This window comes from Triturus cristatus, chromosome 3_2 (genome assembly GCF_964204655.1).
Source record: "Triturus cristatus chromosome 3_2, aTriCri1.1, whole genome shotgun sequence".
NCBI classification, from domain to species: domain Eukaryota; kingdom Metazoa; phylum Chordata; class Amphibia; order Caudata; family Salamandridae; genus Triturus; species Triturus cristatus.
The window spans coordinates 485817175-485844743 of record NC_140584.1 but is presented as its reverse complement, the minus strand read 5'-3'; the positions used below and the strand labels follow the sequence as shown (position 1 = coordinate 485844743).

At 50.7% G+C, this 27569-nt stretch overlaps 1 protein-coding gene across 3 annotated transcripts in view; it reads left to right on the top strand.

Moving 5' to 3' along the window:
• TRIM66 (tripartite motif containing 66) overlaps positions 1-24261 on the top strand; it is a 743368-nt gene extending 719107 nt beyond the window's left edge. For all 3 annotated transcript variants that reach the window (XM_085648127.1, XM_085648126.1, XM_085648128.1), the window contains exon 19: positions 23327-24261. In XM_085648127.1, coding sequence (XP_085504253.1) covers positions 23327-23581 — 255 coding nt within the window. In that variant the 3' untranslated portion in view covers positions 23582-24261. The remainder of the gene's footprint in view (positions 1-23326) is intronic.
• The last annotated feature ends 3308 nt before the right edge of the window (positions 24262-27569 follow it).

The window sequence follows — 27569 nt, the reverse complement described above, 5'->3', positions numbered from 1 at the left end:
ATGCTGTGCTACCCCCTTAATTTCTCCACTCTAAAGATTTTTTACATTTTGGGGTGTACAAAGCGGCAATGTCTGGTCGCCACAGGTCCTGATTAAAGAACATGAGAAAATCACACGATTGCTGTGGCAGAAACAGCTGTTCTCTGAGTATAATGAAGAATCCTGCTCCTCCCTCTTACTCATGACTCTTTTATTTAGTCACATTCACATAAAGGCTATACGTGCAGCAGAAAACAGCCAACGGGTTTCGGCAAAAACATTAGACGTATTCAGGGCAAATGTCAAACTTAAGTATATAATGGTGATGCCTCAAAATCGCCCATCCAACTGTAAGCGCCATGCGTAGTCTCAGTGCTTCGTTCAATTTACTCTTAACTGAACATGTCATTCTACATTCCATTGGAACACTTTTTTTTGGACACGCTGAGACTACGTACAGCAATAGGAATATGGTTTAAATGATGCGCTAAGACTACGCACAACGTTTACAGATGGATGGCTGATTTCGAGGCTTCACCATTATATACTTTGATTTTATTTATTTGTATTTTCCACACAATCCTGCATGTGTGTCCACTTTCCCCAACACTCCCCCACATTTGTGTCATTCTGTGAGCTTGATGAAGTTTTAAAATTATTTCTTAAGGGGTACATAAACAGTATTACTTTCTTGACTGACTTTTGGCCACATTTATTACATTAGACATGGTCCACTGAAGTGGAAGATGTGGCTGTAATTGCTTTATTTGTTGTTCCAGCCATCCCTTACCCTGGTGGGAGTCCTAATAGGGGCTTATACACCTGGGTGACTACTTTTTTAAAATACAACTCATGTTCATGTTCATAATTTTCAGTTTGAATTAATGAGGGCTAGGTCTACACAACATTTGTTTGTTAACTTTTTGAATTATCATTTTGCCCTAAGCAATTTTAACCACTTCTGTGGTCTGTTTAATTATTTGGACTGCCTTTCGGAATCCTACATTCATTCTTCTACCCCAACTTGTTCTATAATTGTAGCTGGTGATTTCAATGTTAAATTGGGACAACATTTGATGATTGTTCCAGGATGTGTGTGCCAACTAAATGGAAGTCACTGTTAATTTTTAATTTACTTCATTTAGTTTACAAAGCGAGGCAGCTACCTCAAACAGAGGTGTCCCGGCGCTATAGCAGGGTAAGCAGAGTTAGAGGGGATTACCAGGGATCTAGCTCTGGCTAAATAGCCAGGTCTTCAGTGTTTTTCTGAACTCCATTTCAGATTGAATCAGGCGTAGTTTGATAGGTAAAGAGTTCCATAGTCTGGTCATTACCGCTGTGAATGCTTTACCACAGATGCGTGCCTTAGCGTATCGGGGTACACAGAGCAGACTCTGGTAGTTAGATCTAAGTGATCGTTTTTGTTGGTAGGGGCATATGAATCGCTTAAGATAGCTAGGACAGTTTCCCATAAGAGCTCGAAAGGCTACTGTTAGGGCTTTAAACGCTATCTGTTTCGCCACTGGCAGCCAAAGAAGCTGTCTTAAATGCGGAGAGATATGATGTCGAAATGCTGTTAATAGTGGCAAACAGGAGATTGAAGGACTTTATTTACTAAAATTGATCTCCTGCAAGAATATGATAAATGTACATTGGGCATCTTGCCTGGACAACTGTCATCCCCTACCTTTACAGTTAGGGGTTGTTATAATGTTAATGACTACATTTTAGTCTCTTACAATTTAATTTATCATGCTACCATTTTCTGTAATCCAATGGGTTACAGGGACCCCAATAGCCTGCGTCTTTCTTTTTCTATCCCCCAGTTAATTGATACATCCATTCAGGTGATCCAACAGAATTTAGTTGCAAGGTCGAATATGCCACGTTACATCGCATGCTTTTTTAACGTATGCCATTACAACGCTGTCATTACACCGCATTCCATTACAACGCAAGTCAGAACAACGACCTGCTCTAGGGGGGGCGCTGGATGTTGGAATAGTGTAATTTACTATTCCAACTCCAGTCTGTGCAACAGTAGGGAAGGTGATGGATTTGAAATCCAACACCTTCTGACCCCTACAGCAAGTCATTGCTCTGACTTGCATTATAATGGCATGCGTTGTAGCAACGCAGTCGCTGTAATGACCGCGTTGTAATGGCATGCGTTGTGTTGCATGCCGTATAAACGATGTTTACCGCAAGGGCTTGGGTTCTTAGATGAAAAGGAGAGCATGTTATTCCTGAAACTTTTCTAAAGCATTTTATGAATGTCAGTTCAAATTATATATAATGTTTTGAAACTGGTGTTTAATCCGATGCATGGATTTTCCCTCATGTGTTCCCATTGATAATGCATTTAAGGTTAGTAGTAGTTCTGTTGTCCATTCATGCTTTCAAATCATTCGTAATCTAAGTCTGGCCCTGTAGAAATGACCCAGGGACAAGTAAGAGAAGGTGCATTGCTGACTCCTTTATTAGAAAGCACTCACCAAACGTTAATCAGGAATAAAGACTGGGATGACCTTATTGCGGATGAATGACATTATTGAGGCTGGTCATAATAAAGACAGTGGCCCTTTCAGGAAAACTATAAGTTCCTCCTTTCTCAGCATTAATTTAAGCGCCACACTTGATTCAGCTATTCTCCCTGATAAACAGGTTAGTAATTTACAGATATTTTTAATTAGCTGACTACCATAGTCTTAGGTCCTCATAGTTCTGTTCCTTCTTGCTGGCCTGTGCCTCATGGTTTTGTCTATTCTTATCCTGAGGTTAGGCTGGCTATCACTGAGAGCCTGTCAGCCGAAGCCACTGCCCCTGATGGGGTGCCCATAGATCTTTTCAAGAACAATATTGATTGTTGGCCCCCATAGTCACTGGAATACTTAAAGCTGCAAATAGTTTTACTGTCCATTTCTCTTGACCCCAGTGTATCGTTATTCCCATTTTAAAAAGGGTAAACAAGATGAAAATATCGCACAAGTAGAGACCTTTAAATGTATTTAAAGGGAATCCTTTAAAAAGGACGGAATCCCATCACTCACCTCCAAATTCAGCTCAGAACAGGTTCGAGGTACCGACGGACAGAGCGTGGCCTCTTTTCGTGAGCTGTAGCCAGGTGAGGTGAGGCTGCTTTCTCGTGAATTACGGGTGCCAACAGCACTCTGGAATCCAAGGAGAATCTAGAGATCAGGTTGTATTCGTTTCACCCCTTGTTTTGTGATTAATATTCCTTTTTTCCACTTATTCACCATTACGCAGTAGCATAACTACATCTAGGTCCTGAAGAAGTCCGCGATTCCATATGAATCACAATGGCTGAAACATGTAGACCTTGTTTCTGGACATATGCAGTCATTATTTCACAAATGCATGTGCACTGTTTTTAATCTGGACATCAGGAGATAATGAATAAAACATTTTTCTCCTGGTAGCCCATCTTAGCTTTCACTTCACTGTTTACACACATGCACTGCGCCCATCACTCTTATTAATTCCAAACTCTTCACACCTGATGGATTTTAGGAGATCCTACCAACCAACATATACTCTGAAAACATTCCTGAGCTCTTCCCTCTCAGTGAGGGGGTTGTAGTCCTTGGTTGCAGTAGGCTAAGCAACCAAGAGGAGATCCCAGATGATGAAGCATGTCACTTCGGTGAGTGATGGGCTTCCGTCCTTTTTAAAGGATTCCCTTTAAATACATTTAAAGGTCTCTACTTGTGCGATTTGGTCTCAGACCTTTCACATGTCTGGTAGACACGTGGATATTTTGTTTGTTTAAAGTTATATTTGGGGAATATATCCGCGCTGGTCTCAAAAACGTTCCCTCAGACCCCCCGACTACCTTTTGTATGTATTTTAAACGAGATAGATGAACCCCATCTCCCCCCCCCCCCCCACTATCCTCCAACCTCCTAATTCAATCAGTGGTGCTGGAATGACTATTAGCCTGGGCAGAGGAGAACAATATTTGTCCTCTGTGCTAAATGGCTTTAAGGCTGGCCTAGGGGATTTTACCACTCATTATAGATAATCATAAATTGATAAACAAATTCCTTTCACCTGTCTTTCATCCACCTAAAATCAGCTTTACATAGCATTAATAGACCCAAACTTTGGGCACTGCTTGTCGACATGGTGGTTGGTTGACACTGGTGATGATTAAACAAACTTTATTGGGTTTTATTAACTCTAGTTATTAGCAATTGTAGCAGGATAAGAACAAAAGTGTGTAGCAATAGTCGGATACATTTTTCAATTTCAGTACGTGAAAGAAACCAAGGTTCTTTACCTGCACAAACATTAAGCTAGGAGTGAAACGGACACTGGCATTGTGACTTTTCTACAGCATTTACACTGTGACATGTCTGCCAGGGTATGCCCTGGTATCAAGCCTGCTTCTGTCTCTACCACTCACTTATGTTTTGTTGTTGTAGTGGTTGTTACTGAGTGTCTGGCACGATTGTGTGATGCCTCTGATCCTGTTTGTTTATATATATTAATGATCCTGAATCCACCTCCAAAACATCAGCCAGGACATTTCTCAGGTGGGATCCAAACTCATTCCTATGTATGTAGACAATATCATTCCGATGGCAGTCTGAAAACCTTAACAGTCTTATTAAAGGTTTCCTATCATTTATGGATGGACAAGACGTGAGTTCAAACTATGCAAAACCTTGTGTCATGTTATTGGGCCTCAAGCTTACCAAGACACACCTTTTCTGCCTAAGCCATATTTTGGGACAGTTCAGGTCTTCTCGTGTCAAGGGGTCATCTTTGACAACATTACCCTTTTGTCCCAAAACTTGTCCTCATGAAGAAAGTTTGTTTCTCTTCAGTCTAACTTTTTTGATTTTGCCTCTATACTACACAGAAAATCTCAACCACAGTTGGATATGATATGCAACATTAAGGTGGCAATTCCGATCCGGTAAAAAAATTCCCCGTCCGACTCGTATCCGGATTTTTTTCCGTCCGAATCGTCAAAGTAGCGTACAAACTGCCAAGTACGATTCGAACGGAAAAAAGTCCATACGAATCGCATTGGGAAGATTTCCCCACACGTCCTCGGGTCGGGAAAAGTCACCGACACGTCCCCGGTCGAAAAACCCACCGTGCGGAAAAATAAAGTCCGACAGCGCAAGTACGATCCCTCCCGTCCTCCCCATTTCACAACCGTACGCAAAAAACACCGTCCGAACCGAACTCCCATAGCAACCATGGAGACATGTGCCCGCATACGCGCCGAACACCCCACCACCCCCCGCCCGCGTATGTACGCACCGAACCCCCACCCCAGCAGTGCATGTACGCCCTGAACCCCCACCCGTGTATGTACGGACCGTACCCACACTCGTGGAAGTACGGCCCGTACCCCCACCCCAGCAGTGTATGTACGCCCCGAACCCCCACCCCAGCAGTGTATGTACGCCCCGAACCCCCACCCGTGTATGTACGCACCGAACCCCCCCAGCCGTGTATGTACGCACCGAACCCCCACCCCACCCGTGTATGTACGCCCCGAACCCCCACCCGTGTATGTACGCACCGAACCCCCCCAGCCGTGTATGTACGCACCGAACCCCCACCCCACCCGTGTATGTATGCCCCGAACCCCCACCCGTGTTTGTACGCACCGTACCCCCCCAGCCGTGTATGTACGCACCGAACCCCCACCCCAGCAGTGTATGTACGCACCGAACCACCACCAGTGTATGTACGCACCGAACCCCCACCCGTGTATGTACGGACCGTACCCACACCCGTGGAAGTACGGCCCGTACCCCCACCCCAGCAGTGTATGTACGCCCCGAACCCCCACCCCAGCAGTGTATGTACGCCCCGAATCCCCACCCGTGTATGTACGCACCAAACCCCCCCCAGCCGTGTATGTACGCACCGAACCCCCACCCCACCCGTGTATGTACGCACCAAACCACCACCCGTGTATGTACGCACCGAACCCCCACCCCAGCAGTGTATGTACGCACCGAACCACCACCCGTGTATGTACGGACCGTACCCACACCCATGGAAGTACGGCCCGTACCCCCACCCCAGCAGTGTATGTACGCCCCGAACCCCCACCCCAGCAGTGTATGTACGCCCCGAACCCCCACCCGTGTATGTACGCACCGAACCCCCACCCGTGTATGTACGCACCGAACCCCCACCCGTGTATGTACGGACCGTACCCACACCCGTGGAATTATGGCCCGTACCCCCACCCCAGCAGTGTATGTACGCCCCGAACCCCCACCCCAGCAGTGTATGTACGCCCCAAACCCCCACCCGTGTAAGTACGCACCGAACCCCCACCCGTGTATGTACGCACCGAACCCCCACCCCAGCAGTGTATGTACGCACCGAACCACCACCCGTGTATGTACGCACCGAACCCCCCCCCAGCCGTGTATGTACGCCCCGAACCCCCCCCAGCCATGTATGTACGCCCCGAACCCCCACCCGTGTATGTACGGACCGTACCCACACCCGTGGAAGTACGGCCCGTACCCCCACCCCAGCAGTGTATGTACGCCCCGAACCCCCACCCCAGCAGTGTATGTACACCCCGAACCCCCACCCGTGTATGTACGCACCGAACCCCCCCCAGCCGTGTATGTACGCACCGAACCCCCACCCCACCCGTGTATGTACGCCCCAAACCCCCACCCGTGTATGTACGCACCGAACCCCCCCCAGCCGTGTATGTACGCACCGAACCCCCACCCCACCCGTGTATGTACGCACCCAACCACCACCCGTGTATGTACGCACCGAACCCCCACCCCACCCGTGTATGTACGCACCTAACCCCCAGCCGTGTATGTACGCACCTAACCCCCAGCCGTGTATGTACGCAACGAACCACCACCCGTGGAAGTACGGCCGTACCCAAACCCCACCAGGGAATGTACGGACCGTACCCCCACCAGTGCATGTACGTACCGTACTGACGCCAAAAACACACGTACTGAACCAGGACAAACCATATTTACACAAGGAGAGTCAATTAGAGTTTCCCCACACCACCAAACATGCCCAACAACCCCACAAACATCACATACACTGACCTGCAACTGCCAAACTGCCAAACAGAGGCCCAAAACTCAATCACTCCTCATAACACACCCACACAAATTTCAAACACAGCCACACCCACAAATGGACCAATAAAAATGGACCACACACACAAACCATGAGCCTTTGCAACAGACCCACTGCTGCCAGAGCCCACAGACGACCCACACCACCATACTTGAACCTCACACTTGCATACCTTCACACAACCACCTACACATACACCCCCTCATCACATTCACACACACACCTCCACTACCACACCCACACACCCACAACCATCCACACCCACACCCCCACAACCATCCACACCCACACCCCACGCCATGTCCACCACCAAGAATCCAAAGTTCACAAAGGAGGAGCTGGAGATCCTTGTCGACGAAATCCTCAGAGTCGAGCCACAGCTCTTTGGGACATTGGTCAGACAGACCAGCATATCCGAAAAAACGGCCATGTGGCAGAGGATTGTCGATTCTGTGAATGCTGTTGGGACCACCAGAAGGACCAGGCACGAGTGCCAATCCAGGTGGTACGATCTGCGGAGGACGGTCAAGAGGAAGATGACTGACAATCACAACCAGGGGAACATCACTGGAGGAGGGCCGCCCCCCAGACCGGTACAATACCATCCCTGGGAGGAGAAGGTGATGTCCACGCTGGCGGTGGAGGGACTACACGGACTACCAGGACTCCCAGACCCTGGTGAGTACACAAACAACTCACCTCACATGGGGGGGATGCCATACACAATCAATCATGCATGCCACCCCCCCCAAGCCACCACCGGACACAACAACACTCCACAAACACACACATGCCACTAGCGCCTCCATGCCCCATGCATCAATCAGGGCCATGCCAAGTCACAGGCCACACAAAACACCAACACAACACAGGATGTGGCCGATGCTGGGAGTGGGGGCATCAAAACTAACATTGAGCAACTCACAAGCACACAACAATGCCCTCAGCCCATATGGCCCAGGGCACAGCCATACAAACTGTGTGTACCCACACAGTACTGTCTTGCCTGCAAATGGTGGCTGCCATGCAGGATGACATGGGTCTGAAGGCACAATTTGCACATAACAGCAGACAATGAAGATGCATCGCTCTGATAGAGTCTCAGCACACACCGCCACAGCAGCAGCCTACACTCAGACACACTGCCCAATGGGTGCCCGGAGAACAGGAACTAACTCACATGAACAAGCCAATGGCCATTCAAAGACCGGCTAACCGTGTGTGCCCAGGAAGCTGGCCTGAGGTGACAGAGGGTGACAAATAGAGGGAGGGAGAGGGGGAATGAGAGGGAAGGAGACAGAGGGGGACACAGGGAGACAGACAGAGGGAGGGAGTAGGGTGACAGAGGGAGACCGACAGAGGGAGGAGGGTGACAGAGGGAGGGAGGAAGGGAGACACAGGGAGACCAAATCACCCTTGGGTGGTGTGGCCATGTCCACTCGTCAGCCGGTGGACTGTGTGCATGCAGACAAGGTCTGGCAGTGCCTCAACCCCCCCCTACCGTAGATGAAGACCGGTCCATGTGTCAATCTGTGCACGAGTCCATCCGTGCTGCAGGCACAGACCTAACCACACACCCAGTATACCCACCCACTGTGTCGGTAAGAACCCTGTCACAAATGCTTCAGTCACCTACCTGCAACATCAAATTGCCTTGGCAAAACACCATTTGGCCACGTACAGTGCAACACGTAAGGCGCCTCTGCATGGCTCGCTACGCCCGCACACCACACTGCTGACTGTGTACCCAAATAGATGCATCAACTAAGATTGTGTCACACATGCGTAAAGCCCTGACAGCTGTGGCCAAGGGACATACCCATGCACAAGTGCACTGTGAGAGGAATGCAAGACAGATCCAACTACCCAGAGGAAGAGTGCCAAATCAGAAATGCATGAAACATGGATGCCACATGTAACACTGTTAACATTGTCTCTCTCACACACAGGTCAACGTCGACGATCACCCCCCAACACTGGGGGGGAAGTCTCACAGGACCAGGCTCTGCGGGATGAGGACCCCACCGCCAGCAACGACTCTCACCACTCCGTGGATGACCCAGACCAACCTGGCCCCTCTGGTGTCCAACCACCTGCAGCACCTGCGTCAGGTACAACTGTGCCAACCACCACCCCCATTCCTGCCACATCCCAGGAGACGTCCAGGAGCCCTGCCCGCACACGACCACACAGCCAGTCTGCCCAGGAGGGACACGGTCCTCCGGGCACCCAGGAGGAGGCAGGCGGCAACGCAGATGCCATCCCTCAGGGGTCCCGGAGACCCGATGCGCCCACAACGGCAGGCCAGGTGCACGTGGGCAGGGGTGGCGGGAGTGGAGGACGGCGGAGGCGCGAACCTGACCAGGGAGCTCAGGACCCGGTAGTGTCCCAGGTCAGCAACATCCTGGATACATACCGGCGTGACACCAGGGGCATGGACCAGATTGCGTCCACCCTCAATGACATCAAGGGGACCCTCCAGGAGATGAAGACCCTGCAAGCCCAGCAACATGCCTGTCAACTGCAACACCAAGGAAGGATGGAGGATAGACAGGCTGAGCTCGTGGCGGTGCAAACCCAAATGACCGGTGTACTCCGTCGGATTGCCGACAACATGGGCAACCCTCCCTGTGGCACCAGGCGAAGGCCATTACCAGACACAGGGAGGGATCAGGAGGAGGAGGATTCATCTGACGGAGCGTCACAGACATCGTCACGGCCTGCTTCCGAGGGTCCCCGCAGGAAGGTGGGTCGTCCACGAAAAAGACTGTGAGAGTCAGCAGAACATCACCATCTCCCAGGTCACCTGGCCTGGCACCTGGCCCTCTGGCCCAATAGCAGCACATGACATCCTCTGCCACATGGACTTGCTGGTCACTGTCTGACCTATGTTGACGAAGACTGTGGCATGGACTCTGACATTTTGCTACGGCAAGGATACCAACTCCCCCAGTGAACTTTGGATTCTACACTCCCGCTGTGCACCTCTTGTCATCCCCACAAACCCGTACCCCACCACAAATAAATTAATCACACTTACAAGATGATGCCGTGATTCTGCATTATTACAATACATGTGTGTGTCGTAAAGTCAAAGCATGCCTGATCTCAGAATTAACGCCAACCATCCAAACCGTGGGGTCTCAGTCTTGCCCAGGACACACATGGGTCCCAATGTATCATCTGATACAGACATGGAGTACCATACTCACCTGTGCTGGGCCCAACCAGCTGAGTGGTTCCCGCACAACTGTGGCTACAGACACATTCAGGGGAGCAACAGTCATGCGCAGAGGTCAGGGATCATGTGGAGTGACCTGGCTTGCCGCTCCCAGGTATGTCTAGACATGTGTCCCTACCATGTCCTGCATGCTTGCGTCAGGCGGATGTTGAGAATGGTGGCTAGGCGAAGGTTGGATGCATGGAGATGCCAGAATGCAGTTTTGGATCACAGTGCCACATGGTTGTGTTGGGGTTGTGTGCTGCATCATGAGTGTGGGCGTGGATCGAGAAGGTCATCCTGCAGCTGGCTGTGAATCATTCCCCCCATCCCGTTTGGACGTTGATGTGGCCTGGTTGCCCGATGCAGTAGCAGAGCTGTGCAGATGCACTCCGGATATGGACAAGTATCATGGGAGTCGTAAGGCACATGTCCGTAGACTGCAGGGTAGGATTCGACACGGATGTTGTAGTTGCCCTGGGGGATGGTCTCTCTTGCCTTGAGGTGGATGGAACTGTGCATCTTGTGCATAAGACAGTTTCCACTCCCTGACAAACCGCTAGCATCTTGTCACTCTACACATAGACACATATGCACCACCTCTGAAAACTATGCCAGACATGCCGCACGCACAGTGGCAACAGGCCACCATTGACAGGGAAGAGGCACCTTGGAGACAGAGGGACAAATTTATTAGTCATGTGTGTTGGAATGACAATGATACTCTGTCAACACATACACAGGTCATGTGGATGAACATGTGGGAGCAACACTGGCACCCCCCATTGCAACACAGATGCTGGTATTCCATTGAACTGGCACACAAGTGACGGATAACAGCTAAACACCCCCTGCTGCCACGGAGAGGCTGCTATACACCATTGAGGCCCTGATGGAGCAATCACACACCATGTCAACCCGGTGCAACCTGTATGTTTCCGAGGCCAGTGTTACACACATTGATGGCCTCATCACAATCCCCAATCCCCTGACACATGACAGTCACCAAGTCTGACCATGGCTCCAGGTGAAGCCTGCCCCATGTCATGTTCCCCATGTAGGATCCACATGTATGCAAATTGACCACACATGAACCGGAGAAGTGCACACAGACTACAAACAATTTACACACCCAAAACGCCGTGAGGCATCCCTAACCCTAAGGAGATTTCCAAACTTGCCCGTGCATGTGACGCAGAATCAGCACATGTTGCTGTGTTCATGAGGAGTAGCAGGAGCACAACAATGCCACCAGCAGACAGCATGCCCATGGACCTGTGGAAGAGAGACACACAAGGAGTCAGCCCAAAGGAGCACATCCGCAAGCATGTACTCAACACGTATCATGTTGTCAACATGACAGGTGACAATGATGACTCTCTGACAACATCCTTCCATTGCGCCATCACTCGAGTGACACTTCAATACACACCACTGACTCACTTGGCAGACATGCAGATGGACACACACATTGCAACACATGCCACACACAGCCCAATGCGTGCACACTCAGACACTGGAACTCACCACTAAGCAAAGAAGTTGCGTATGAGCCGGCTCCGCATGTCCTTCACAGCCTCCTCCTCCTCCACATCACTTGCCCCGTCACCAAGGCCTTCATCCTCCACGGGTGGATGGTCCTGGTCATCTTGATCCAGTATGAGTGGAACAGCTTCCTCCACTGCCATGTTGTGCAGCATGCAGCAGACGATGATGATCTTGCACACCTTCACCGGGGCATATGGGAGTGCTCCGCCGGTCTTGTGGAGGCACCGGAATCGGCTCTTCAGAAGTCCAAACGTCCTCTCAATGACTCTCCTGGTCCGCCCATGGGCGTTGTTGTAGCGGTGCTCGGCAGCCGTGCTGGGGTTGCGGACAGGCGTCATCAGCCATGGCATGTTGGGATAGCCAGCGTCCCCTACAAGGAAACATCATGGACAGAAGTGTGTCAGCACAGGCAGTGAGATTGGAAGATGACGCCAAACACTGAACTGCCAGAGTCTACCCACCAACAATACATGCTCGCTCGTTCCGCAGCTGCTGCATCATTTCAGGCAGCCTGCTACGCCTCATGATGAAGGCATCGTATGCTGATCCTGGAAAGCGAACACAGACATGTGAAATCACCATGTTGGACAGACACACCACAAGGGCATTAATGGAGTGATAATGTTTGCGATTCCTATACACCACCTCCTGTGCCTGTGGTGGTACCAACGCAACATGTGTCCCATCTATGGACCCAATGACATGGGGCATCCCTCCCAGGGCATAGAACTCACGCTTGACATCTGTCAACTGCTCACGAATTGGGAATTTAATGTACTCATCCAGGTGAACCAACATGGCCTCTAAGAAATCATGCAGAACACGGCTGAACATCGTCTGGGACATGCCCCCGACGTCAGCAATGGTATGTTGGAACGTACCCGTGGCAAGGAAATGTAGGGCTGCCATCACCTTCAACTTGGGTGTCAGTGCACTGGGATACCTGTGGCGCGGGAGGAGATGTGCTTCCAGCCGGCCAGTCAACTCATCAATCAACCGTTGGCTGAATCTGTAGCGGCGTATACAGTCCCGTTCATGCAGGGCAGCCATGTCTGGCATACGTCGAGGGAGAGGCGGAGCCCTGCAGTGAAATGGAAGGAACACCGAAGAGTGAGCACTGTACAACGACATTGTCAATGCACTGAGCACATGTTACACAGCCAATACACAAATGCCACATTCTGAGTCAGGTCTGTGCCACATTTCCTGGACACGTACGCCAGTCAGGTGACACTCCTACCAAGGGACAGCCACTAACGGAGTGGGGCAAGCTCACGATGACATGGCATGAGACTAGCTGTGGGCCAGTGTAAGTGAACATGCACACGCATCACAGGATTCACAGACATCCACACATGTGCAGAAGTAGTATGCGTATGGTACAGACAGGTTGGTGGATGCGATATGCACTGGTCACATGTCATAGGAAAAGGACAGGCCACACACATTGCCTTGGAGGAGTACATGTCGAGACAGAACATACATAGAGAGCATGTGGATATGTACTTGTTTTGATACTCCGTGTAGTTGCATACATACACACCTCATGGCAGATCACATATGTGGGCTGGTGTGCGGAACAGTGTGCCATGGCCATCTATACACAGACACATGTTGGTAGCAGCAACATTGGACCACACACCTACAGCAAAATCATGGAAACACATGCCACACACATGACATGGTTGCAGCGTGCAACGCAGCCATACACATGTCATGTGTAATATTCCGTGTACCTGGCATCAGGGGACAGGTGCGGGTGTCCGTGACTGGGACATGCAAGTGACTCATGGCTCCACTAGTGTGTACGACATGCACACATGTCAAAGGAGTGCAGGGGATGTGTGGTACAATGCGCACCATCACACACGACATGTGTACACAGCTCACCGTACATATGCTTTGCCCACACCTCAGGGGTAAAGTGCCACATCACATCCTGACACACCTGTGTCACACACATGTGGTATTGCACAGACAATGCATTGGTGTCCACCCATGGCAAAATCTGACCGCTCCATTCCTGTCTGTGTGCCGCCTGTCACCACTGACAGGTGTGAAACGCACCGTACATACGCTCTGAGTGCGTGTATAGGGTCCCTGGGCCAATTTGGGCGCTGGCGTATGCGTACGCCACAGTAGTACGGACTGTACACGCGCTTGTACGGTCCGGATCACAATATGGGCGCTGGCGTATGCGTACGCCACAGTAGTACGGACTGTACACGCGCTTGTACGGTCCGGATCACAACATGGGCGCTGGCGTATGCGTACGCCACAGTAGTACGGACCGTACAAGCGCTTGTACGGTCCGTACTACTGTGGCGTACGCATACGCCAGCGCCCATGTTGTGATCCGGACCGTACAAGCGCGTGTACAGTCCGTACTACTGTGGCGTACGCATACGCCAGCGCCCATATTGTGATCCGGACCGTACAAGCGCGTGTACAGTCCGTACTACTGTGGCGTACGCATACGCCAGCGCCCATGTTGTGATCCGGACCGTACAAGCGCGTGTACAGTCCGTACTACTGTGGCGTACGCATACGCCAGCGCCCATATTGTGATCCGGACCGTACAAGCGCGTGTACAGTCCGTACTACTGTGGCGTACGCATACGCCAGCGCCCATATTGTGATCCGGACCGTACAAGCGCGTGTACGGTCCATATCACTGCTTGTGGGGTGCCCTAGGGCGTGGAACGCACCGTACCTGTGTGTAAATGTATGAAAACACATAGGGGACACATGAGGGACAAGTATAAGGGCCTAAATGCATGATGGTTGCCATGGAGACTGAGTTAGATTTTTGAATTTGAGCACCAGGTGCCCAGCAGAAGTCAGTTTGAAAGAATCTACATTGTTGCAAAGTGGATGTTGACTTGACATCATCATCAAAACTGAAACCATGCAAAGCCACACACTGGGGTAGGTTTGAAGGGATTGGATGAAACGTAGGATGCAAATGTGACTGACCAATCAATCTGTACTCCTGTACATGAACAGGCCAGCCAGGCATATATAAGGCAGCCAGGTCCCATGAGAGAGCACTTGCCTGCACATCCATTCATCCATGACCACTGCTGCTGATAGTGATTCCTCTGGCACCATGTCCAGGACTGTGGAGAGGTCACAGCCATTCACCCAGGAGGAGAACCTTGCCCTGATAGATGTGATCCTCCCACAGTTCCAGAGCCTGTATGGTCGACCAGGGGTTCAGGTGAGTGCAGACTCCACTAGCTTAGACTGTGCCCCTTTTGTGTGACAGTGACTTCTGGCATTGTGTCCATGTGTGACAGACATGCACTGTTGTTTAGAGTGGGTCCCAGGGTGTGGAAGGCCTCATGTCACCCATGCAGAGCATGCTGTGTTTCCTGTGTGCACTCCTCACTTGCATAGTGCCTACTGTGACAATGAATGCATGGTGCATGCCACATTCTGCCTGCATACTCCTCCTGGGGATGTTGTTTCCACAGTCCTGATGTGATCCTGTGTTCCCCCCAGTGTGACAGGTGTCAGTACCCATGGATGTGTGTTTGTTCAGTGTACCTGTGCTGTGAGTGTCCAAAGGCCGTGTTCGTCCCCTGCACATTGGTGTGTGTGTAAGTCCCCTGTCATGTGGGTGAGTGCATATGGGGAGTGTTGCACACAAGCAGCATGAGGGATGGATATAGCCTGGCCATCCGATGTGAGCAGGGAGCAGTGCTGTGTGCATGCCGTGCTGAGCCAGCCCCACACCTGTGACACCCCCCGTCTACTGGCACATGGGCAGAGTGAGGTGTGTACCCGCAGTTGGCAATGCCATGTGATTGTCCTGTACCTGTGTGTGTCTGTGTACTCTGCTGAGGTAGCATCAGTGTGCTGGGGCAGGTGACTGCTGTGAGGTGCTGTACATAATCCTGGTGTAGCCTGTGAGGCACAGTGTGATCCCTGGTCAGTGAGTGTGTGGTACCCCTCATGCCACCCGTGTACTTTCAATGGCACGTAGTGCATTTGGCCTTCCACAGTGGATAATGTCCCTATGACAAAGGTGCAATTAGTTGCATGCATACCATGGCCTGTTCATAAAGAGGATTGTTCTATATGTGTGTCTCTGTGTCTTTGCTCATGTGGATTAATGTATTCTCACTTTTGCATCCTCACAGGTAGGCGCCATTGCCAAGGGGGAGATCTGGAGGGAAGCCGTCAGTGCCGTGAGGGGTACAGAGGGTCGGAGGCGGAGCCTGTCTCAGGTGAGGAAACGCTGGCAGGACATCCGGTGCTGGACGAGGAGGATTGCACGGCTCCTGCTGGGGGACTCACCTGAGAGCCGTAAGAACCGTGGGTGCCGTCGTCTGACCCACATCCAGAAGCGTGTGCTGGCGGTGGTCTTCCCCGATATGGACAGGCGCCTACAGGAGAAGCAGCAGCAGGAAGGGGGTAGGTACATGTGTGTCAGTTGTGTGTCCCCAGCCAATGTAAGTGCGCAGTTGCATGGATACACTGCCAGGGTTTGATTGTGCAGTGCGTCAACTTGTCCCCAAAGTAGCCCGGTGCTGTTCTCACTCCCTCCCTTCCCCTCCTTGCCATGTGTTCCCTGGTCTGTGTGTAGCCACTCTTGCACAAGGTTATTTAGGCAGGCAGTTTATGCTGGTGCCCAATGCTAGCCGCATCATGTGTGGGGGTGATGTGTCACAGGTCTGGGGACCTTGCGTGTGCCATGGCCAATTTCAGTCATTGTGGGGTCCATGTCACTTGGCAATGTTTGTGAATCACGACATAGGGGTGTGTCTCCAAAGTGTACAGCCTTCCAGCATTCATGTCCAATTGTGTGCCCTCTGACATGATGTGCCTGAGTGGGAGGCCTGCTAAGTGCAGGGACGGTTGCTTAATTTGCAGTCATGTCCATCCTGGACCATGGAGGAGTGTGGGCACTACTGTGCCCTGGGGCACCTCTTCCTAGGTATCATGTGCGTCATCCAACAATATGGACATTCACTGTGTCTTCGCCAGGGGTTGGGTAGGGTGGCATTGTACCCTGGGCTCAACTGTTATGACCTACAGGTTGCTACATGTGTCCACTGTACAGGGGGACCCATTTTGCTTGTGCATACTCACAGTGGGCATTACCTGTGTGTGTTGTTAAGACAATCTGATGATGTTTGCTTGTCAATGATGTGTGGACAGGCGCACCAGGGGCAGTGTGTGTACAGTCATGAATTAGTGGAGGCCATGTGTTTTCATCCCAGAGTAAGAGGTGTACATACTTTCTCCGTCTCAATGAGATTGTCTCAGGTGTGGGTGGTTTGTGCGTACAAGGCCTACATGTCAAAAGCTCCATCCTCCTTGCTGGGTTTGGCCTGTGTGTGATGTTTGACTGGACATGCGCTCAAGGTGCAGTGACCCAGTCATGTTTGGCATGGTTTCATGTATTGCCTTTGCAGCATGTGCCAAGAGTAAATGGATATGATTCCTGCTCATCCCTTTTTGACGACGCAGTGTGGTGCAGATGCTGTGCACATTTGTCCCCAGAGGCTGGCTCCTCTGTAAAATTTGAAGTGAAGTGATTTGCTGTTGTGTCATGCTCTCCATTGTTTCTCAGTGGCATGGTGGGTCGACAAACTGTGTGTTCCATGGCCTACATGTGTACATGGTTTTGTAGGTGTAACTCCTGTTGCTTTTCAGGCTATGCAATGTGACCTATGTATATTTGACTCATGTGACATATGTGTACAGGTGTCTGATTATCTCCTGTCTCTTCACCTTGCCCACAGCATCGCCGGGGGACACGGAAGGAGACACTAGCACGGACCGGGAGGAGGGATTGAGCACCAGTGCCAGCAGTGCTGTCCTGTCTGGCACATGGAGTGGCACGGAGGCCGAGGGGAGTGAGGCAGAGGACCTGTTGACTGCCAACACAGACTATGACGCAGACGGGTCCGAGGCTGAGCTCCCAGAGGTGGCGGAGTCTGCCCACCCAGCTGAAGGCAGCCCTCCACATCCCCCCGCCACCTCAGTTTCCATCACCGGCCTCCCACGTGCTCGTGGCCCTTCCCTCCGTGCTCGGTCCCCACATGTCTCCTTCCTGCCAGGCACCGCACCCCCTGCCCCTGTCACCACTGCTGCGGTGAGTGCGGAGTCTGTGGACATCCTGAGGCAGTTGCAGGTTGGTCAGACTGCGATGCTAAATGTCCTCCATGCCCACACCCAGGTGCTGACCCAGATGGAGGCATACATGGAGGGCATGTCGGCTGCGCAGTCTGACCAACGGCAGTTGCTGAGGTCCATAGACTCCACACTGACTGCAGCACTGGATCTCCTGCAGCGCTGCCTACCCCCCCTACCCCTGCACCATCCACAATTCCCACTCCCGTGCCTGTCCCACGCACATCCAGACGTCAGCGTGCACGCACCCCAACAGACACAGGCACCACACCACCAGGGAAGTCGAAGCGCACACCTCCTGTCACGCACACACAGGGTGAGGAAGGCACACCCACTGGGTCGGGGGGGAAACGTACAACATGCAGCCACAGTGGGAGTCCGCAGTCCACACAACCCACTCCCTCCAAATCCACTCCCCTTAGCTCTCCTGGCCAACAGTCGGTGACAGCATCATCCACTGCAAGTGTGCCCCCCAGCCCCAGGATGACACCACCCCGCAAGCGGTGGAGGCGGGACCCGGCCAGGGGAGTTGAGTCCCCCACCCTGTCCACACCCTCCCCCAGTGGCGCTGCGACCCATCCCTCTGCCCCCCCCCCTCCTTGGGGCCTGTGGTTCGATTGGGTGCGGGGGAGTCGCTGGGGGAACTTGCCGACGTGTGCAGCGCCATTCTGTCCTCCACCTTTGGCGCTGGCACCCCCCCTGTGGCAGAATCATCCCTCCCTGCACCCACAACACCTACCCTTGCCCCTCCTGTCCCTGCGGTGCCTGTTTCCACCCTCCCCCCTGATGCCCCCTCTTCTGTGGATGAAATGGACATGTGAACTGTGCAGGCAAGCTAGGGGGGACACGTCCCGATGTGTACCCCTCCCGGACTTTGCTGCTGGCCTGGCCCATGGCCCTTGTACATAGTGGACATTTTCTCAGAGATATTTTCCTGCTGAATAAAGCATTTTCTTTTGGTTTTGCACACTGATGCTTTCCTGGACTTGCTGTTGGTGCTGGTGCTCCCTGAGTTGGGGTGGTGATAATGTGTTAGGGGTCTGTGAAATGTTGGAGTGTGCTGCTCATGGGGTGTACCCTGCCATCTGCGTGCCATCACAAAGGTCTCTGCCAATGGTATTTGGTCATGTTTGCTCTCACTGTATGGTGACATTGTCCCAAGGTGTGTTCCATCCTCTGTGGAGCAGGCCATTTTCCCTGCAGGGTGTCTCCCAAATGCTGTGCTGTGCTGTGTCTACATTTCCTGGATGTGTGAGGGTTGCCTTTCAATATAGCCATGCTGGCTCAGCGATGGCTCCACCTGCATCTGGGGTATCACCCTTGTTGGTCACTGAACTTGTTGATGGGGTATATTGTCCTATGTCTGGGCACTGCTGGGAGGACTCTGCACCCACCCCTCCTGTGTCTGGGCACTGCTGGGAGGACTCTGCACCCACCCCTCCTGTCTCTGGGCACTGCTGGGAGGACTCTGCACCCACCCCTCCTGTGTCTGGGCACTGCTGGGAGGACTCTGCACCCACCCCTCCTGTCTCTGGGCACTGCTGGGAGTGTTAGGCACCCACCCCTCCTGTCTCTGGGCACTGCTGGGAGGACTCTGCACCCACCCCTCCTGTGTCTGGGCACTGCTGGGAGGACTCTGCACCTACCCCTCCTGTCTCTGGGCACTGCTGGGAGGACTCTGCACCCACCCCTCCTGTCTCAGGGCACTGCTGGGAGGACTCTGCACCCACCCCTCCTGTCTCTGGGCACTGCTGGGAGTGTTAGGCACCCACCCCTCCTGTCTCTGGGCACTGCTGGGAGGACTCTGCACCCACCCCTCCTGTGTCTGGGCACTGCTGGGAGGACTCTACACACACCCCTCCTGTCTCTGGGCACTGCTGGGAGGACTCTGCACCCACCCCTCCTGTGTCTGGGCACTGCTGGGAGGACTCTGCCCCCACCCCTCCTGCGTCTGGCCACTGCTGGGAGGACTCTACACACACCCCTCCTGTGTCTGGCCACTGTTGGGAGGACTCTGCATACACCCCTCATGTGTCTGGTTACTGCTGGGAGGACTCTGCACCCACCCCTCCTGTGTCTGGGCACTGCTGGGAGGACTCTGCACCCACCCCTCCTGCGTCTGGCCACTGCTGGGAGGACTCTACTCACACCCCTCCTGTGTCTGGGCACTGCTGGGAGGACTCTGCACCCACCCCTCCTATGTCTGGGCACTGCATGGGGTGTTAGGCACACACCATTCTTATTGCAGGTTAGGTGCGTACATACACGGGTGGGGGTTCGGGGCGTACATACACTGCTGGGGTGGGGGTTCGGGGCGCACATACACGGGTGGTGGTTCGGTGCGTACATACACGGGTGGGGGTTCGGGGCGTACATACACTGCTGGGGTGGGGGTTCGGTGCGTACATACACGGGTGGGGGTTCGGGGCGTACATACACTGCTGGGGTGGGGGTTCGGGGCGTACATACACGGGTGGTGGTTCGGTGCGTACATACACGGGTGGGGGTTCGGGGCGTACATACACTGCTGGGGTGGGGGTTCGGTGCGTACATACACGGGTGGGGGTTCGGGGCGTACATACACGGGTGGGGGTTCGGGGCGTACATACACTGCTGGGGTGGGGGTTCAGTGCGTACATACACGGGTGGGGGTTCGGGGCGTACATACACTGCTGGGGTGGGGGTTCGGTGCGTACATACACGGGTGGGGGTTCGGGGCGTACATACACTGCTGGGGTGGGGGTTCAGTGCGTACATACACGGGTGGGGGTTCGGGGCGTACATACACTGCTGGGGTGGGGGTTCGGTGCGTACATACACGGGTGGGGGGTCGGGGCGTACATACACTGCTGGGGTGGGGGTTCGAGGCGTACATACACGGGTGGTGGTTCGGTGCGTACATACACGGGTGGGGGTTCGGGGCGTACATACACTGCTGGGGTGGGGGTTCGGTGCATACATACACGGGTGGGGGGTCGGGGCGTACATACACTGCTGGGGTGGGGGTTCGGGGCATACATACACGGGTGGTGGTTCGGTGCGTACATACACGGGTGGGGGTTCAGGGCGTACATACACTGCTGGGGTGGGGGTTCGGTGCGTACATACATGGGTGGGGGGTCGGGGCGTACATACACTGCTGGGGTGGGGGATCGGGGCGTACATACACGGGTGGGGGTACGGGCCGTACTTCCACGGGTGGGGGTACGGTCCGTACATACCCCTACCCACGCTCTGCGTGCCTGGGTACGGCCCGTACCCATGCCTTTGGTGGGTGGGTACGGTGCGTCCCCCCATTGTTGCGGTGCCATGGGGTCCGCACCGTACACAGGCCTTGGGGGCGTGGCTACGGGTCGTACCACGCGTACCCCTACATGACCCCAGCAATGCTGGTACGAGCCGTACCAAGGCCTTTCTGACGTGGGTACGGGCCGTACCGCCATTGATGGAGTGACGTAGGGGGACGCGTGGTACGTTCCGTACCCACGCTCTTGCGGCCTGGGTAGGGTACGTACCGGTTCGCGTGACCATCCACTTCCGTTGTGACGGACGCTTGCGTTGCTGGCCTCGCCCCCACCCCCTGGAAGTGACCAGGCCCTGATGGTCAGGTATGTCCAGGCCATGTGTGATTTGGTACCATGTGTTGGTGTTGTGTGTCCTGCCCCTGCCCCCCCCTTTGCCCCTGGTTGTTGTGCTGACCTTCTGCGGCGTCTGCGTCGGTTCCTGTACGCCAGGTGGACTTCTAGGAGGGCAGGGATGGCACGTAGGTTCGGGTCCATGTCTGTTCGTCGCGTCCAGCTGCTCCTTGCGTGTGTCGTCCTGATTTCCCGGCAGTTTTTGGCAGCCGGTAAATATTTTCCGTGCGGGATGACGTCGGTTCGAATCGTACTTCCTGGTTTGTGAAACGTAGGCTGGATGCGTACCGACGTCAGGTCGGCGCTTTTCAGGATCGGAATTGTGTTTCGATTCTGTTCGGTCGGTGTTTTGTTCGATTCGTACGGAAATGGTGTTTCCGTAGGAATCGTACTTGCATTTTCGGATGGATTTCGCACCGGGTACGAGTCGGACGGAGAAAAGGCTCCGTCCGACGGTTCGTACCGGGTTTTTACCAAATCGGAATTGGCACCTAAGTGTGTCTCCTTCCCATGTTGTGGATTGGGCTTTGCTGACTCCTGAGTCTTACAGGCCGACAGAAACCGATTTTGCAGGGGGGTCACTTGCAGTCCTGCAGAGCAGTGCGCATTATTCATATAATGCTGGGTCTTTCCTATTTACAGGACAGAATTCAGTTTGCCCTGCTCTTGGTATTGTCATCTATCTGGTCTAATCCAAGGGTAGGCTTAAATAGATGGGTAATCAAGAACTGCGAAGCCCGGGATTTTCACTTTAACTCTAAAGGGCTAAGCTAAATCACTTTGTCAAGATTTATGCAGACTTGTTCTTTTTGCTAGTCCCAAGAATATTACCAAAACGTTCAGAAAATGGGCTGCAAATATTTTTATAGAAAAAAAAGAAATTCCAAAGAGAGGCCCTTAACAATGTTGAAGCCTACTGCAAAATTATTGTTTTTGATCTAAGCACAGGACTTTATGGACCACATTTAATTAATGCCCAGAATTCATGGTGTAACTCCCTCCTAACATTTTTTAGAATTGGTATTTTGCATTTTCCTTTTACATTCACAAAGGGGAGGTCGGCTTCTGATATTCTAAATCCACATCCCTGAGATTTCATCTCTTTACAAACTTTAATGCACTTTGTCTTTTTTTGCAAGTTTTGTGTGGCACCTAGAATAACATTTCGTATCCCAGTGCTTTTATGTGCTACCTTTATTCAGTGTAGACCTGCTTTTTAGTTTTTATAACTACTGGAAAATCCTTCGATGTGCTTGTGTGTAAAGAGCATTATGTCAGCTGCGAGATCAGGAACAAGAAGGATATGTGAATTCCGTGAACTTACATGTATCTATTGTTATGATTGTTTGCAATGTTGCATCTTGTTTTATATATGTTATGTATCTGTTGATGAATTGTTTCGTATCTAATTTATGATCTGCTTTTATGTTTTTAATACTGATTAAATTATAAATTGAATTTAAGATTGGAAATGAAACAATGATATAATTGGATTGCTACTAAGAGCTGAGATATAATTCCTGTATTTATAATTGAAACATACCACATTTTAACCTCAACAATTTCGGGTCTAACTTTTATGTTAGGTTCTTACATGCAACCATGAAATAGAGGTCCAAATATATTTTTGTTGTTTATTGATCCCATACAACTCACTCACATGCTACTCTTTTTACTACAGCCAGATTCGGAGGTTGCAGAAGCTGGAAGAAACCTGCAAATGTTCTTTGAAGAGAAGCTAAGTGAAGTGTACCCAGATAAGATATTCTCATTCCCGCTGCAAGAAGATTCAGACTCAGAAGAAATAGGCGGTGGTCAAAGCAGCTTCTACACCAGAGGCTTTCATTGGCCTCCGTTTGAACAAGAAGGAACACAGCCTAAAAGAAGACGGCGTCACACTGTCAGCTTTAGAACAAAGGAACCTGATCCAATCTAATGGGCTGCACTCCTCCGCTGGGACAATTTAAAAAACAAAATGGCGACTCAGGGCTCCAAAAATGACAGCCTAAGAATTCAGGATTTGCAATCTCAGTTTAGTAATTTTAACCAAACCACGACATTTTTTTTCGGAACTGTTTGGCATCCTATACTAGGTCAGAGAAGCGATCAGTATATATCGGACTCTGAGCATTGAAGACTTGTCTATGGAAACACAAACATGGTTTCATGCATATAGATATAAGTAGTTTGATTATTCTTTGTTACCTTACCTTAATAGTCAGTATAATGTTACTATCTAGTCTGATAGTAAGTTATGCAATATCAACTTCTCTTTGTATCTTTGTAATTGCTTAAATATATTACTGCAGGATGAAATTATGTGGACACAAGGTTATCAAACTTTGTGTAGATAGACAACGGACCCCAATTGGAGTTGTTTTGTTTTTCTTTTAATATATGATTATTGTAAAGTCATTGGACTGAGGAGATGACATGCAAGCCTCAAAGGACACAATGGACATCCTTTTAACATAAAAGGCTTAGGGATTACACAGAAGAATTGGAGTAATATTGGGTAATGTTTTACATACATAGACATTTCAGGGGTAAGTTCATATTTATATAAAAATGTGCTTTGTTTTGCTGTATCAAAATATTAAAAGACCCAATAAAACACTTTGAGAAGCCCTTGATTAAGATGAAGCAAATGCATGTGGCGAAGGCACGGATAAGAAAAGAAGTGTGCATGTAGCCGTCACACACATCTTCACACAAGCGTACAGTTAGATCCGTGCTGCTTGCTGTGGCATCCCTCAATGCATCTCTTCTGTTAGGGAGTGGGGTAGCAGCACCCTCTCTGCAGCATCAAAGACTGCAAAAAGCTGTATAGGAACCCAATGACCTGGAGGAGCATTTGGAATAAAAGGGGGAATTGAGATGCAAAGCACAGGAGCCCAAGGAGTTTGGCAGAAGTAGTGATAAAGGGAAAGCTTTCAACCTCCCTCAAACATAGAGTCTGCCAAACCTGGAATCTGTCAAAAACTTCATGTGCCTTTATCATCCCCACTTAGGCCAACCGAAGTTTGCATTACATTGTGACATTGTGCATTGGAAGTGCAAAAATGTTCAAGCCTTACATATTATATAGCCCTATGCACTGTGCTTCTGCCAGAGAATGGTGGTTCCCTGACGCAGCCGGCACAGCGGTGGACGGTCACAATGGTCACCTCATAATAGGAGGGCCACAGGACCACCACTGATGTTCCTCCACGAGTCTGAAAGTCTTTGACCACCAGACTAAAAATTGGGCCCTTAAAGTAGCCCAGGGTTAGCGCTGCCGCAAGGTCGAAAGATTTGAAGATTTCCAACGCATGTGGAATTCTACTTAAGACTGCAGAGTCTTTGGTTGTGAATGTTTCAGCTTAGCGGACACAATAGGACAGAGTAGTTGGAGATCTTCCATTGTCATAAAAATTACATTTAGAAACAGCACAGGGGACAAATCATAATCAGCCAAAAACATAAACACTTCTGTGTTTATCTGCTTCCCTCCAAACTGTAACCCACGTTTTTTTTTGTGTCTCGATAAGAGTAGAACTTTGGACCAGATGTAAAAACTATCTTGTGGTCACAAACCCTCTAATTCGTAAATCACCCTGTGATTGGGAGAGGAGGTAGCCTTACGGCTAGAGCGGTCGACCTCAAAACTGGGGAACCGGGTTCGAGTCTCAGTGACAACACTCAACATCCTATGATTCTGGGAAAATCGCTTAATCTCCCCGTGCCTAACAAAAAATGAATGTGTCCTCATGTAACGAAACTGGTGCTTATGTAAAGCGCTCTGATACCCGATGTCTCGGGTCTAGTTCACGCTATATTAAACTCTAAAAAACAAAACAAAACAGGGTTTGTGACCGCTAGACCACTGCCTGCTCCATTCAAAGTGTTCCAACAGGAGACATATTTTTCTACTGTAGCTCTGGTGCCTTTAAGGAACACTGACTACTTAAAAAAATTATTCCTTCAAGGGAGTGCAAACAAGGGACGGTGGTCTGCTGTTCCTTGCAGTCCACCATCCCTATGTTTGTAACCACTCACAGGGGTTGCAAATAGCAATCTGTGTATTTATTATTCATTAATCAGGTTGTTCTGCCACCTCTGAAACTAGAGATTTTATGACACAACCTTCACTACATAGGTTGCATCACAAAATCAGAAAGTGACAGTTAGTCACTGCACAATTTATTCTTTGGAGGGCTAGAAAGAAGACAGGAAATGAGGGACTCCTTCTGCAGGAATCGATGACCCGATGAAACAAGCATTTTCACTGCAATAGGACTTGCATTTGCAAGAGTTTAAGCTATTGGCATTGTACAAGACAATACCTTTTATTCATGTGTTTTTAAAGCAACACATATATAAAAGGCATTGTCATTTTTAATGCCAATAGCTCAATCTCCCGCAAATGCAAGACCACTCTAATGGTGGCCGCGCCCCTTTCTTTAGATGCTGCTCGCCCTATTCAGGTTACAACGAGCAGCGTCTACAGTAAGGGGCGCAACCAACATTAAAGTACGTATGGTACAATTTCACCCAAAGCACAAAAACATGTATTCATTTAAAGGGCTCCCTAGCGCGACCGCTAAACTAAAAGCGGCCCGTGCTGTAAGTTAAATAATTAATTAGACGCGGCCGCTATAGTTAAAGCTGACCGCGCTATTAATTAAAAACAAATAAAATAAAAGAAGGCAGCCTGCTGCGATGTCGTGGGTGGAATAGGGGAAGATCATTAAAGAAAATAGTGCTCACCGACTTATAAAGCAGACAGTGTAACAACACAAGTAAAAAGTCCAGTCGTTATGGGAGGTTACAAATGCAGACAAGGCGGTACCAATGAGGGACTACTAAGCCTATTCACAAATAAAAGCAGCGATTTCTCAGGGACAGTAACAGGAGCCATTTGAAAAGATGGTCAGGAAATGGGCGAAGCTTCTATGCCGTACCTCAATACAGCATGCCTAGCAGAGCAGCGTATGCGCTTCCTAGAGTCGACCTAAAAAGAATCAGGTTGCAAAAGTGGTACCAATGTCACTTCATAGCGCTGTTCTTCTTGATATGTTTTTAATGTTATGCCCCTGCTGCCCCTAGTCTAACCATTATTGGCATATTGTAAGTTACTTTTAGCATTTGTAAATGTTTTCTGTAATCTTTGTGTGAGCATCTGTGTGCATCCACATAGATGTGTGCTTTTTTTTGTTTCCTTTCCTCTTCAAAGGCCACCAGTCTGAATATTGAAGTGAAAAGTCAAAATCATTACAAATTGAGGCCCTTATTTACTAATGTATGGCATAGGGCAGCGCCGCAAGCCTTCCTACTGCACTGCCCTACGTCAAAAGAAAAGGGCAGAAATGCGATGTAGCTCAAAGATACGGCACATTCCTGTCCTCTTCTACTGCGCTGATGCACAAATGGCATCTAGCACCAACGCAGGTACCCTTGCACCATTGTGCAAGGCTATCTGCGTTGAAATCAGGTTGGTTTTGTGGGGGAAGGGACATATTCCTTTGCAAAAACCAAACTTACACTACCCCTGTGGAGGCTTCTGACGCATTCCCAGGTTAACAGCATATTGTAAATTTGGGTATCTGTCAAATGCTATGGGAGTTACTTGGGAACACCCACTGTAACACCCATGGCACGTCTCCCCCATCGCAGTGTGAGGCAACGCAGTGACTTGTTCTGCGTTGCCTTACACCATACCTACGAGGCCATGAAAAGCCACGCAGGGTGACTTTACATGGCCTCGTAAATATGCAGTGTACGCCGACAGAAAAGCATTAAAAGTGACATTCTGGTGGTGCATGGGGCTCATAAATGAGCCCCTGAGTGAATTGGATGTCCAGGCTCATATGCTGCAGATGTTGGAAAGCCTTTAATAGTGCACTCTTAGGCAAATTTACATTGGGCAAGCATGGTTGAAAATG